Raw genomic sequence first — 14,536 nt, forward strand, 5'->3', positions numbered from 1 at the left:
GCCGGGGTGTGAAGCCAGGTGGTCCAATTCCAGAGCTTGGGTTCCCAAGCACACACGGCATCAAGGAAGGAATAGACTTGTGCTCAGGATGTGGGGGTGCTCTCTCTACGAAGGCAAGCTGGGTCATAATACGGTGGGAAGAGCAAAGCTCTGAAGTCAGAAGGCCTGTATTTAAGAGCTGCGTCTTACAAGCTGTATTACTTGGCAATTATCCTTAACCTCTCTGAACCCGGTCTATATAATGGGGTAATTATACCTGCCCTGCCCACCTCCCCAGGTTGTTGTGAAGATCAAATGAGGCTACATGTGTGAAAGTACATTATAAACCTTAAAGCCCCGTATAAATCGTGCCCCCTGGAAACAAGTGATTGTACCATCATGAGAGGAATAGGGCGTGATGTAGAGAAAATACAAAAGCTTTGACTAGGCAGTGGGCAGATGACCCCCAAAGTTTGTTTTCAGCTGCAAGCAGAGAGCTTGTATGCAAAGCAGGGTTTTAAAAACAACAACATTGAAGAGTATCAGTTTGAATGTTGATAAGTGTTTTATAAATAGCTGCATAATTAGCATGTACTTACTGCAAAAAGTATACATAATATTTTATTCCCTGTTGTAAGCTGTAATGAATCTGCTGCCGCTACATCCTAGGAGGTTTTCACTTACTTTCCCCATGATAATTTTAATACGTGGAACCATTATTAGCTGAATTAAGAATACGTAAATGAGCAGTAAAAAAAAATACAGAAAAATTACAGGTGCCTGTGGTGAGTAAGATAATAACTAGGTAAAAATATATGAAATAATTACAGTGTTTGAACGGCAGAGCCGGCATGAGGAAAATGACTCAATGGAATATTAAACTGGTTGTTGGCAGGGTAGCAAGGCTGTGTGGCCTTCACCTCTTCTGATTCTCAGCCCTAATACCTCACTGAATACAGATCCAGTTTGTCCTCAGCCACATTTGTGTGAGCAAAGGAACTGGTCCAATTCAATGAAGATTTAGTCATTCTGAAAGCCTGGGGTCCTAGAGATTAAATACACAATAACTAAAAGGTTCTGTTTAAAAGGTGTACCAGACATTTATTATTTGGGTGACACAGAATATGAACTTATTTAGAATGTCATATGATCTGTATTTGATACCTCAACAAGACGGAATTTCAAGTGATTTAGATAAAGGGTTTTAAAGAATTGTGATATTTTTGCAAAAAAGAAAAGTTTAAAGAAAACTGCATGATAGTTGGCACTCCAAACAATATCATTGAATAGTTTAACAGTCACTCAACAAACATTTGGAGCTTTTTATGTTTCCACGTGCCCAGTCCTTGATTAGAAAATGTGTGTAGAGACTCACAATGAGTTTAAGACAAGTTCCTAAAATAAAATAGTGCCATTATCAGCCACATGAGTGGACCTGGAGGTGTCATACTAAGTGAAGTAAGCCAGAAGGAGGAAAAAAAAAAACCATATGATACCACTTATATGTGGAATCTAAAAAAATAACACAAATGAACTTATTTACAAAACAGAGACAGACTCACAGACATAGAAAACAAACAAGGGGAAAGGGAATGGGGAGGGATCAATTGGGATTTCAGGCTTTGCAGCTGCTAACTACAATATATAAAATAGATAAACAACGAGGTTCTACTGTATAGCATAGAGAATTATATCCAGAACCTTGTAATAGCCTATCAGGAAAAAGAATAGGAAAAGGAATATATATACATATAGAAAAACTAAATCACTATGCTGTATGCCATAAATTAATACCTTATAAATCGACTATACATCAGTTCTTTTAAAAAGACATGGTTCATGCTGTTAAGGATTCTAATTTAATGCTCCCAGATGGTGAAAATCTTATTACCATAACAAGAGAAACCTCCAGTGAGGATTTGAATCATCAGTGGATTTAAGAATGCCTGGTCTGGTTAGTAGTGGTGAGCCACTGCTTTCTGAATTGACAGGCATTGGACAAGAGAGCTGGTTGAAACTGTAGCAGAGAGGCTCTGGTTCAGAGATGAAGAATCCAATCCCTTGCATCCCTGACTCTCAGATTGTCAAGGCTGCAGCAGTTAACTCTTGGTTTTCTGGATGTGCTTTGTTTTCTTGGAGGATTTGGGGATATCAGTTCTACATCTCAGATGGATTTTCCTGTTATCCAGCAAACTTCTAAGTCACCTAAATCTGCTGAGTAACTTATGTTTGGATAAAGAAATACTAATATTAAACAAACATAATAACATAAACAAGTCAACAAAGTACTGGGGAGGATGATAAGAAGACTTGAGTTCTAGTTCCAAGAATTTCATCGGTAAATTCTGAAAAATCACTTCACTTCATTCTACCTCAGTCTCCTTACCTCTAAAATGGTGGAGTTGGCGGAGATACAATCAAAGGGCTTTTGCAACTCAGATTCTATGATTCTGTGAATCATCTGAAATCAGCTCAGTATATCAGTGATGAGTTTGGCCACTTTGACTATTATGGCCTTTTCTTAATTGTGTTAAAAGTAACAACCCAATAAAGAATTCCGGAGTCTCTCAGACTTTTAACTAGCTTTTTATAAGATACCAGAATCAGATGCCCAAATCATGTTATCTTCCTGTGACTTTTTCCCATGAATTCAAGCAGCCATACTGCTTCTTGTCATGGTATCAGGAGTCATGACCTTATTCTATACAAGTATTTCCCCATCATTTGACAAAATCATTGGATTATTATGTATTTGATACTCTCTACTAATCTACTTCCGAAACAGACATTAAGTACGTATTTCAGATCGTGTTCTTCATATGGTAAAAGTGTGTGCGGTATGCATTGATAATCCTTTCTAAATCATTACTCTTGCTGGAAGAGAGATTTTTATTCCACATAGGACTTTTTCCATCAAATGGTTGATGCATTACTACTCCAGTTTTAGCCACAAAAACTTTCCTGATGTGTGTGAATTTATGAACATACTATATTTGAAATGTTACTCTTGTTAGGTTGCACTTTTGACATCACATTGAGACAAGACATTCTTTATTCTTCGGCTGCTATCTGAAGGGAATATAGTTTTTTCTCTCTCCTCTTCTTTTTTGTAGGAGTTAAATAAAATCTAAAAATCACATAAATATCCTAAAAGCCTGGGGAGATTGCTATGGGAATAAACAGAAGCCCCAGCACCTCACTTGTGACCATTTCAGGTATAATCAAGTACATGTAAAGTCTTATCTGTGTCCCCTAAGAATCTGATTCAGCAGATTTTTTAGGAATGGAATGGTATGTTGCCCGTGGAAGGGCTGAATCCTTGAGCACATGCCTGGATTCAGCTATAAAAGTACTATTGCTCCCAACTCCATCTTAGTAAATAAACACCTGGAAGGGGAGACTTTGTGAAACAAATCAGTGCTTCCTTTTGTTTTTCCAGAGGCGAAGGTACTTAACTTCCATGAGAAAAAAGAGAAAGCCTCTTCCTGTTCCCTCTGGGTTCAGTCAGTTCTAGCTCCCAGGAGGCTGTGGAGTTATGTATGAAGAGTGGTGGGCGCTCAGCCCATGGTTTAGGGACTGGATATGCTGAGTCAGCTCTAGGAAACTTGGAACTTCAGCAAAAAATTAAAGAGGGAAGGAAAGACAGACAAAAGACAGAGAAAGAGAAATCTTGTTCCCATTAGGATTTCTGCTTCCCAGATGCAATTACTCTTAATAATTTCATGAACCCGAACACCAATGTGTAGTCACTATAGCCACTATTTGTGGCCATGGGGATGGCGATAGTGGAAAGAGCCCTGTCTGGATTTGTAAGCCCTGCCACTGACTCACTGAACAACCTTGGGCAGATCTCCTCTCTGACCCTCAGTTTCCTCATCTGTAAATATTTACCCTTCAGGTTTGTGGAGGGCATTACATGATCATGTAAGCACATTGAGCATATTTGTTATAAATTGTAAAGCTCTACCCACATTTGAAGTATTAACCATGTTGATCCTTCCGATCATGTGTTCTATCTTTTGTTGTAGGCAAAAGACAGATTTCTGTAGACAAAAGACTTCTCTCCAGCAGGAGAGAAGACAAGAAAAATCTTTGTCCTGACCCACTGAGACAATGATGATTTGGTCATTCTGTACTAGGGCCCTATATATTAGCCACAGGTGTGTTGTTGGTATCTCTGATCCAACATACAAGCGTTTGCATTGCTTCCTTGAGTCAGGTCAGGATAACCTGGAAAGTTAGAATTGTATCTACTTACTATCAACATGATATTTCAAGCCATTTCAGCTTCATACAAGTAGGAAAGAACCTCTCTCTGTCATTATTTGTGGGTGAACCAATACAACCTATTTTTCAGCGAGTCAAGAACTACTCATTTGGTTCCCGCCATGTGCCTGACTATGCAATAGCCGCAAAATGTAGCGCCCAGCACTGCAATTCTTTTGAAAGAAAAACTGAGTTATGTATGCATACAAGCAAGGGACCAAAGGGTTAATCAGAAAAGAAATAATTTTCACATAAAATGATCTTTCTTCCCTTTTTTTTATTACAAGCTCAAAGAGAATTGTAGCAATACAGGTTGAGCAATTTTCTTTTTTATGAATCTTGTGCTCAATTTATGAAAGCCATTTTGCAACCCATTTACATGCAGTAAACCTTTGCTTTAAGGTTCTGTCATTTACCTTGATCATAATTATTTATAGTCCCTTTGGAAATGGCCCTTGACTGGTTTAGCTCCCAAGCACAGCACTGCTGCAGGTCGGTTTTGTGCAGAGCCTTTTAAGTCATGGTCGTAAGCTAAGACATGCCCTGGCTTGCGGCCAGGTACAAGCACAGGGGTGTTGTGTGATGGGGAGTAAACTACTTGGAACTAGGGGTGTTGGATTCAAAACCAGCCCTGCACACTCACGATGCAGTCCTGGCCATTTGTGTTCCTTTACTGTAGTTTTCTCACTTGCAGGAAGGGAACGATGCCTCATCACAAGACAAAGTACACCTTAATTGAGGTGCTCTATGCACAAGTTACAGTGTAAGTCATACAGTGGAAATTGTTTTAGGAACGGATTGTCTATAATATGAACTACTGTAAATCACTGAAAAAGGAAGGGTATGTCTAATCTAAAATCTTTCTTGGTCACATACTCTCTTCTCCCTACTGTAATCCACAGGAGAATGTAAACTGAGAGCAGGGACCTTCACCAGACCCATAGACTAGACACTCAATCAAGTATTTTGTTGTATTAATGAGTAAAATTTCTACAAAAAGTCGCTGTGCTAGGCATGGTACAGAATACAAGATAAATAGTATATTATCCCAAGCCTCAAGGAGCTTGTATTTGAGATGACTAGCCATCAATGCACAAAAAGTCAGAGTTAAGTTGTGGATCTAGATAAGAGAAGAAGGGGTGGTATAAGAAGGTATCTGAGTCCCTCACCGGAAGACGGACACAGCAGGAACCTTTCCTCGTGCTGGCACTGGGTGAGTTTATCTTCCTCTGGCCTCACTTCCTCCCTATGGACTCTATCAGTCACGGCTCCAGCAGGACTAGATACCCCCTGAGAAGGGTTTCACTGAAATGCATATAATGGAGGCTTTCAGAGATGTGTGCAGAATTGTGGGAGCCAGCAAGAGGTGGCAAGGCCCCCAGAGACAAGCAACAGAAGGAAGCATTACCCCACCGAGAGGTGAAGGCAGGGCGGAGGGCAGGCAAGGAGGCACAGTGAGAATCCTGTCAACACACAAGCCCAAGTGAAGGCGTGCAAGGCTAATTCCTCAGACGACTATCAAGGCAAAGCCCGCTGAGTTTGTATGCATTTGGTCCCAACCCTTTTATGTGGGTGGGGGTTTTCTTAAGGGGCTAAATAAGGAATTCCATCCATCCAAAAGGCTGGCTTTCCGAAGCTGGAATCTTGTCACTCTGCCTTTGCAAGTAGCACAGTGAAATGGCTCAGTATCTTCCTTGACTCCTCGGCACTTACCACGCACAGCCTTCTCAAGGTACAGAGCAGGAGAAGGTGGACTATGCCCTCAACAATAAGAGACGAGTCATCCGCCTGGTCTTGCAGTGGGCCGCCATGTACGGAGACATCCTGCAAGAGGATGACGTGGCAGTGGCTTTCCTGGAGGTACGTGGGGGTCGGCCCTTCTAAGAACACACTTTGCCCTACAGTACAGAGACCACCCAGAGGCACGGCAGCTTCCTTAGTGAAGCTGTAATTGCAAATTCTAGACTTTGTTAACATGTTCATTCATTGGAACAGAACTACAAGAAAAGTAAAGAAAAGCGTCGCCCATTATCCTGCCACTGTAATTCAATAACCGGTAGTAGCATTTTAATGTATTTTCATTTGGTGTTTTTCTTTATTATATATTCTATAGTTGTAATCACATAGTACCCATCATTTTGCAGGCTGCTTTTTCCGCTTAACTTTATGTATGATTTTTCCATGTCAGTACAGTCATTCTAATAACAATTTCTAATGACCTTTGAGTAGCTATGCCACAGATATATTTATTTGTTCCCATATTGTTGAATACTTACATCAGTTCCATTTTCACCTTCCTAGAATAATAGCACAGTGAACATTTTTGTGCAAATAGGTCCATCCTTGGTTACACTCCTGAAAGTGGCATTACTAGATCAGATGGTAGATAGTTTTGAGTGGAGTAAAGCAGTAACTTTGCTGAGGAATTCCCGGGATTGTGAGGCAGGGACGTGACTGACTTCATAAACACTGCTTTAAGCTGAGCTTCCTTTTCCCTTCCCATGGCTGTAGCCCCACATTACTGTGTCCACCTGGGCATTTAGTCATTGATGACCCACTCTGTCCTCTGAAACTGGGATGAGGACCTTACTTCTGTGCAGGCGAAAGGCAAGATGGCTTCTATTTCAAAATTTATCAGTTTGTATGTTCAAGACTTAATTATCCAAAGGATATCCCCTCTCTCCTTTTTAATCGTATCATTTGGCAGGTAGAGAGGTGAGGCTGGGAGGGCAGGTGGACTATGAGAGTCCCTCAAGGCTGGGGAATGAAGGGGTTTCTAAATGGAGAGGAATAACAGCAGCTTGAGTCATCTGTTGGGTCATGGCCTCAACGCCTACTGGGTAAAGGACCATTTTGCTGATGAGCCAAAGTAGTGGTTAAGCTGCCCCTGCCACAGCTGCGGGGCAGGCCCTGCTCCTGCACAAAGCAGGGCACAGCTGCTGCTGCCCGCTGGGCCGGCAAGTTCCCAGGACATCAGTGAAGAGTCCTGAGTCAGTGGCACAAACTTAGCAAAACTTCAGCCCAGTGCTGAAGCCCATGGCAGCATTTTTACAGCAGTTCACCATGGCCAGTGGTAAATACTGAGTAAGCAATGAATACTAAAATAATAATCAAAATAAATATTAAAATTTCCCTGAAAAAAATTGAGGTGAAAAAAAAAATGCTCTTAAAGTGTAGACTTTCAAATGGCCCATTCCAAACATCGCCTTGCATTGCTTTTCATGTAAATATTATATAAACAGTTCATCTGCAATTGAAAAGTTTTTTGGAATTTTTTATGGTGGGGGAGTACATCCTACATGACACTTGCCGTTTTATTCATTCTTCAGTGTACAATTCAGTGACATCAATCACATTTACAAGGTGATGTAACCAGTGACTTCCAAAACTATTGATTTCCAGAACTCGTTCTCGCTTGCAATTTTGAATTTAGACGTGTTGTAACACTGTCTTTTTCTTTTTCGTCCCCAGTCCATGAAACCATGGTCTGGAGTCACCAGGGAAGCAGCTGACGTAGGGACACGTCTTTGTTGCTCTTTACAGAGCTGTGTACCTTTTGCGGTTCTGGTTAAAAGCCTGTGACCTTTGCCAATTACAGGAGTTTTATGTGTCTGTATCAGATGATGCCCGGATGATTGCCGCCCTCAAGGAGCAACTGCCTGAGCTGGAGAAGATTGTCAAGCAAATGTAAGGAAGGGCTTGGCTTTGGGGTGTGCTCTCATCAAGTAAGTGCCTGCTGCCTCTCAGTCACATTACCTTCCAAAAAGCCCTTTGCCCCCCAGAAGGTGAAAGCTGGTTTTTCAGCAGCCATGCAGTGTTCTGATTTGAGTGGTCTGGGCCTCGGCGAGGGGGTGCAATAAGGCCAGATGAACTAAAAAGGACCGAGATTCTGCTCAGCAGCCTTCTGTGCTGGGCGGCAGCCAAGAGAAAGCCTGGGGGAGCCAGAGATCCTCCTTCGGCGTCTAACTCAGTAAATTTGGGTCCTGTGGGTTCAAGGCAGTGAAGCCAGTAACAAAATGGTCAGTGGCATTTCAAGAAAGTTTAAGAATTACTTATATGGGAAATTCACTTTCTGCTGCCAAAGCTGGTGATAGTGAATGTTTGTGTCCTCTCAGTGGAAACAGAAGATTTTCACATGCTGTTCTTTGAGCCAGTGATTAAATTACTGGAGAGAGTGTGTAATGCGAGGTAGACTCTTGAGAGCTAGACATCCTGCATTTTAACGTCAGTCCCACCAGGGATCTGCCTGGGACAGGCGCTCATCTTTTAGCTGTCTCCTCCCTGCATTGGCCTCTCAGTATTAAAATGAGGAGGCTCAAAGAAATAAAAATAAATAAAAAGAAAATGAGGAGGCTCACACTGCTTCCTGAAGGGCTGCTGTGATTTCGCTTTCTAACGTAAGATTAAAGTTATATGCAAATGAAGCAATTTAAAATAGTAATACCAACAGTATTAAATAATGTGCTTTCTCTCTTTCTCGTAGTTCAGAAGATGCAAAGACTCCACAAAAGAAGGTCAGTGGCAAAGGATTAGGATTTCCTCATTGTCTGGGTCCTGGAGAATCACAATTCTCCAGAAATATTGTATTGCAATATATACAGGTGATGTTTTTGCAAAAACAAAATACGTTTGCTTCACTTCCTGACTCTGACCGCTTCTCAGGCATGTGTCCTCTGAGCTGCACTCATGCATCACCCCCGCCATGACAGTTGCTGTTATTCTTTTCACAGCACAAAGTTCTTTTGCAACAGTTCAACACAGGCGACGAGAGAGCCCAGAAGCGCCAGCCCATCCGAGGCTCTGATGAAGGTGAGAATACTCTTCCAACTCCTGGTTGTGGAGATTATTTAAAGTCAGAATAGAATCTTCCGCCTTGGGAGTCCCCCCCCCCCCCTTGGACCCGCCGACTAGCTTTTCTTGGCTGTCCCTTCGTACTTACGGTGGTTTGCTTGGAGGTACCCTTTTGCATTCTAGTTATTTATATTCTTGAACTCAGCGCCTGGAGCTGAGGTGCTTGTTCACACTTCCCTGATTCTGCCTCTCCCCCACTGCCACCTTTCCTTGTAGGAGAGAAAGATTATCTCAGGGACCAGCGGTCACGGTGGTGGGAGGGTGGCTGGCACTTCGGAGATGCCTTGCAGACGTGGAGCGCCAGGGTCACCTGCAGAGCAGGGCTCCGCCCAGAGAGGGTGCTCTGGCCCTGAGCACAACCTTGCGGGCAGCCCTCAGGAAGGTACAGAGGCTGGCTGTCATCAGTTAAGATTTCTCCCAAGAATCAAAATCAAAATAAAATTAATAATGATAGAATCTTCATTTTAAGCACGGATGACTCGTGATTTAGGGCTGCCCAAAACTCAGGAATTTCAGTAGCTATAATTGCTTCCAGGATTTGTGTGTTCAGAGGTGAGCATAGGGGTGCCACCCAAGCTCCGTGGCCCTGGAGTACACCGACCAGTGAACGAGTGAGCGGGAATCTCAGCGTCTCATCTGGGGCCCAGGTGGAAGCACTCCTGTTTGCATGGTGGTGTCCCATGACCACACCAGGCATAAGGCATCTAGCCATCAGCCTACAACACAAAAAAAGAAAGGCCTGCAGACCCAGAAAGTTGGCCTCAACATGCTTCTCATTTTTTTCCCCATGACCTAACTGTGGGTTTTTCACAAATACCTGTTGTGATCTTTATGACTGGGGCTGGCAGCTGTGGTCTGTTCTTAGACCGATGCTCAGGTAAAGAGTTGCAGGAGGGGACAGGCATAGGTCAGTACAAATAAATAGAAATCGTAAAAATGGCAACATGATGCAAATTTTGGAGGATGTCTGCACATTTTGCATAGGTTATGAACTCCCAATACCAATTTCCCATATTGTTGTCTTCTCAATAGTGCTGTTTAAAGTCTATTGCATGGACCACACCTACACAACCATCCGGGTGCCAGTGGCTGCCTCGGTGAAGGAGGTCCTCAGTGCAGTTGCCGACAAACTAGGCTCTGGGGACGGCCTGATCATCGTCAAGATGAGTTCCGGGGGAGGTAAGAGCCTTAAAGACCTCGGGCTTCTGCAAGGTGGAATATCTCGTCCAAACAGAACCCTGCCAGGAGTTAGCGTGGCCTTTCCAGGCTGACCCAAAGGGACAGACGGGTGCTGTGTGTGCTCCCACAAGTGACGGAAGTAAATACAGTCGGAGGCGGGCTGGGTTCGTGTCTACTATTCTCTATCTTGTCGGAAGCAGAAAGAGGTGAAGCGATCTATCCAAGGCAGCTGGAACTGAGGTCTCTGGGGTGGATGTCAGCCTAGAGTCCTTTTCCCATAAGCTCTGAACAAAACAGCTTTAGGCCTTGGCGCTCTGAGAATTGTGGATCCTAAGAGAGCACCTGGCTTGACAAAACCTACGGGTCTTGTGAAACCTATGGGTTTTCGCAAGTCTGACGTCGCAGGTGGTCCTGGGCTGGTTCTTTTCAGTCGATGGTGGTTTCCCTCGATTCCCAGTAGAGAGGACAGGAACTCAGCTCATCAAATGAAATGAGGAACATTTTCCCTCGGGGATGACTTGACAACCCTGTGCTTTGCTGAAATGTCATTTATTCATTTGTCATATATTCATTGGCCACTTAATGTGGCTGTGACAGGAGAGGGCGTGTTGGTCACAGCCTGTGCCCCGCGTTGCTCGCAGGCTGGTGAGGAGGCAGACAATGAACTACAGCCCACGCTGGCAGGAGGTTGGGAGAAGTCTGCTCCTGTTGCAGGGAGAGCCAGAGGGAGGGGCAGTGAGGTTAACCTGTCCAGTAAAGATGTGGTAACTATTGGTCCTTCAGGATCGGTGAGCCATTTCTGCCATGTTTGAAGACGAATGATTCCACTGATGTAGGATTTTTTAGTGCATCTTGGATTCCCAAGATGTCCCCTCCCACCCCTGTCCCCAGTGCACACGACCCAGGATACGTACCCTCGCTGATCCCTCTGACACGTTCTTCCCACAGTTACCCTAGGGGCCTCCTTCCCTTCCTTTGGGTCTTCACCCAAAGGTCATCGTCTCATGGACACCCCTCCGTCCTTTCTCTGATGCCCTTTCTAAAACTGTAACCTCTTCCCCCTTGTCCATACTTCCTAGCCTCCTCCCTGGCTATATTGTCTCCTCCTCCTCGCCACTTACTCTCTGATTGTCACCGTCCACATCTCTCGCTAGGACATGAGGTCTGATGTTAACACAAGCTCTTTCCGGATTGGGCTTTTTTCTGTATTGTTCGCTTCTGCATCCTCAATGCCTAGAGCAGTGTCCAGCAAGTCCTAAATGCTAAATTAAAATTTATTGTCTGCATTAACTTTTTAAATATAGGAGACTTAACCTAGGTAATAAATACAATTGCCCTCCAAATTAGGGAATGAGTGAAAAAAATAGTAATACACTTTGCATCTGAAGTCATGTAGGATCTCAGAAACTGCCCCCCAAGTTTTCTAAAAGTGATTCTCCAACTCCAAGGTGCTGGGTGTTATTACCATCTAGAAACATAACTTTTTTTTTTTAAATAGCAAGTGTGGTTTTGGTATGCAGAACTGGGTGAATTGACCCTTGGGTATTGCCATTCTGGTTTTGTGGTCATTTTTGATGGCATCCTGAGTGTTGTGTGCCTGCATGAATGCTGTGTCTTTTTTATCCAATGGGTCCCGTCAGGACTGTATTTTATGCAGTCGCTCTGGATGTTCCGGTAATTCACCAAGCTGGCAATTTGTTGGTGTGATTAGGGCAGTGCGGCAAATCTCAGATGCATTTAATAGGCAATCTCACGCTTTTTATGTTCACAGAAAAGGTGGTGCTCAAACCTAATGATGTTTCAGTATTTACGACGCTCACCATTAATGGACGCCTGTTTGCTTGCCCGCGAGAGCAATTCGATTCACTGGTAGGTGTGGACAGCCTCCTCAGAGCAGCATCTGCAATCAGAAAAATTTGTCTGGAGCTTAATTTTTGCAGTCACATTGAACTTGGTTGCTAAAAAATCTTGAACGCTACTTGTCTTTTTCTCTTCTGCAGTCAATTAGATAAGCCTCAGGGCTTCATTTGAGATGCTCTGAGCTTTAGACTCTCCTTTGTGGAAGTTAGCCAAGTAGCACCACTACTGGGACATACTTCGGCTTTCAGAACTCTTTAGTAATTCACCTCCTTGAAACGTCCCCAATTTAAATATTAATATTAAAAACCTGAATACTAAGAGACCAGGATAGAAATAATTTTTTTTAAGATGAGACGTGGTGATTTATCTTACCCCTCAGGGGGATGGAGAAGTGCATTATGGCAGAGCAACCCTCTGGTCCAAGGAAAACGCTGTTCCCTGAAAGGGCTCTCTCCATCTTGCAAATGAAGTATCAGAGGCCAGCCATTTTCCCCAAGTCTCCGAAACACCTGTCTGCAGCCACACACGGCTCGCTGTGAGGAAAGGCTTAATCAGCTCCTGCTACTGAGTGACTCTTCCTCTCTCCTTTATGCAGGTAGTAGGGTTCATTTTTTTCTCCCATAGCCGTTAGGCGTGGAACTGCGTGGCTATCAGAACATCTGAGAAAGCCTGGGGGGCCAGTTCAGAGCAGAGAGAACTAGCCTCTCCCATCTCTAGATGCACAGGGCTCCTTTACCAAGTAAAGCACAGCATGGGCACTAGAGGGAAACAGCATCCCATTTTAGGGGGAGTTCACCCATGTAAGTGATGCACGAGTGCGTCCCAGTTTAATCAAATCCGGCATGACAGATACATCAAGATTTCCCTCCTTGGACTTTTGAGAGCTATGAGGTTCTAGCCTCATCATGATTCTGACTGTAGCACACTTAAGCGGACTTTGGTGACAGCTTGAATTCAGCTGCAGAGGAACTTAGCAGACGTGGCACTAGTTCCCCGACTGCTCCCCCCGTAGCACCCCCTCAGTGCTGTACGATCTGAGTCTGCTCACAGTCCTCTTCAGCTATTTCTCATCGTCTGCCTTCATTGCTTTCTGAAAAATACATATTCCCCAACATTGAGGGATTGGTGGGGGGGATATGGCGTCAATGAGTTGTCGCGCCCTCTCCTGGAAGTGACAGCTGTCAAAGCCAGTTCAGCCGGGGCCCAACTGAAGGTGCTGCGTGATGTGTTTGCCACACAGCGCTGGGGCCTCTCTCGCCAGCTAGTTCTTGGCCACAGTGCCCAGCGACGTGGTGTGTAGATGGAGAGTGTGGACTGGCTCCAGCTCCCTGTGGGGCAGATGTCCTAACTTTTTAAGCCTCTGTTTATTTGCACACAATCCTGCAGCCTTACAAGCTCTTAGTCCTCACCAGTCTTCCATTTTAAGGCCCAAGTAATTGAAAGGAATTTACTCAGCAGCAAGTGCCCGGGACGTGAACTTGCTGGACTTTTCGCTCTGTGCTCTGTCACTCACCGGGCAGCAGTTACGCCATCACACTAAGGACGGGTCCAGCCTTACCTGCCTCACAAAACTGTAGGCACGGAGCTTCTTTTTCGGCTTTCTAAAGATTTCTTTGAGGACGGTCCTTCTAGGAAGAGTCGTATGCAGGATGACTCTGCAGAACAGAATGTTGGCCAAACCTCTGATCCATCAACACATACTTAGGAAGTGCTAGCTTCTGTGGGACACTGGACCAGTGTCCCGGAGCCCCTGTCCTTATGGCAGTTCCGGTCAAGTTAGGGAGACGAAACTAACACAAACAGCCTGGACCGAGCACATCACAGTGCTAAAGCATTGTCTAGAATTAGCAGAGTGCCAGCAGTTTATCCTAGTTGCTTAAGGGCTTGGATTCAAGAGTTTTACTCTCTTGACATTTTAAGCATAAATGTTAGTACAGAGCAAACTACAATAAAACCCCGTTGTAATTTGGTTCTACTTTTATCCATTCACGAGTTCCTTAGGTTTTTGTTTAGGGCCTCTACCATACCATTTCAGGCACTGTGGATAATTCTGACTCTAGGATGGTCTTGAAGATGAATCCACCATGGTTCTTGTGTCTCAGGGAGCTCACAGGGCAGTGTGGGACACCAAAGTGTAACGAGCATCCAGTGTGGCAAATGCCATTGCAGAGCTTGACACAGAAGTGTGGGAGCACGAGGAAAAGAGGATGCTGGGGTGGCAGCTTCCTTTAGTCTTCTCTTTGCCAGTGCCAGTCAGCCCATCCTTTTACTGTCTCAGTTTTCTCATCTGGAAAATGGGAGGGTAACAGTGCTATTCTCCCAATCACCACCATCAGGGCTTAAGAAAGAATTCAGCTCTGAAAAAGAGCGGAGAGAGAAAGAGGGAGTCTGTCGACGTTCT

At 44.1% G+C, this 14,536-nt stretch overlaps 1 protein-coding gene across 13 annotated transcripts in view; it reads left to right on the plus strand.

The window, feature by feature from the left end:
- The window catches only part of RAPGEF4 (Rap guanine nucleotide exchange factor 4), a 272,690-nt gene that overhangs the window by 231,437 nt on the left and 26,717 nt on the right, over positions 1-14,536 (plus strand). For 12 of the 13 annotated variants that reach the window (XM_072961166.1, XM_072961165.1, XM_072961164.1 and 9 more), the window contains 6 exons: positions 5,955-6,105; positions 7,844-7,932; positions 8,729-8,759; positions 8,976-9,054; positions 10,129-10,275; positions 12,047-12,144. In XM_072961166.1, coding sequence (XP_072817267.1) covers positions 5,955-6,105; positions 7,844-7,932; positions 8,729-8,759; positions 8,976-9,054; positions 10,129-10,275; positions 12,047-12,144 — 595 coding nt within the window. Of the gene's footprint in view, positions 1-5,954; positions 6,106-7,843; positions 7,933-8,728; positions 8,760-8,975; positions 9,055-10,128; positions 10,276-12,046; positions 12,145-14,536 lie in introns of those variants that run through there. The other variant, XM_072961173.1, reaches the window with a different exon arrangement.

This window comes from Vicugna pacos, chromosome 5 (assembly GCF_048564905.1).
Source record: "Vicugna pacos chromosome 5, VicPac4, whole genome shotgun sequence".
Taxonomy (NCBI): Eukaryota; Metazoa; Chordata; class Mammalia; order Artiodactyla; family Camelidae; genus Vicugna; species Vicugna pacos.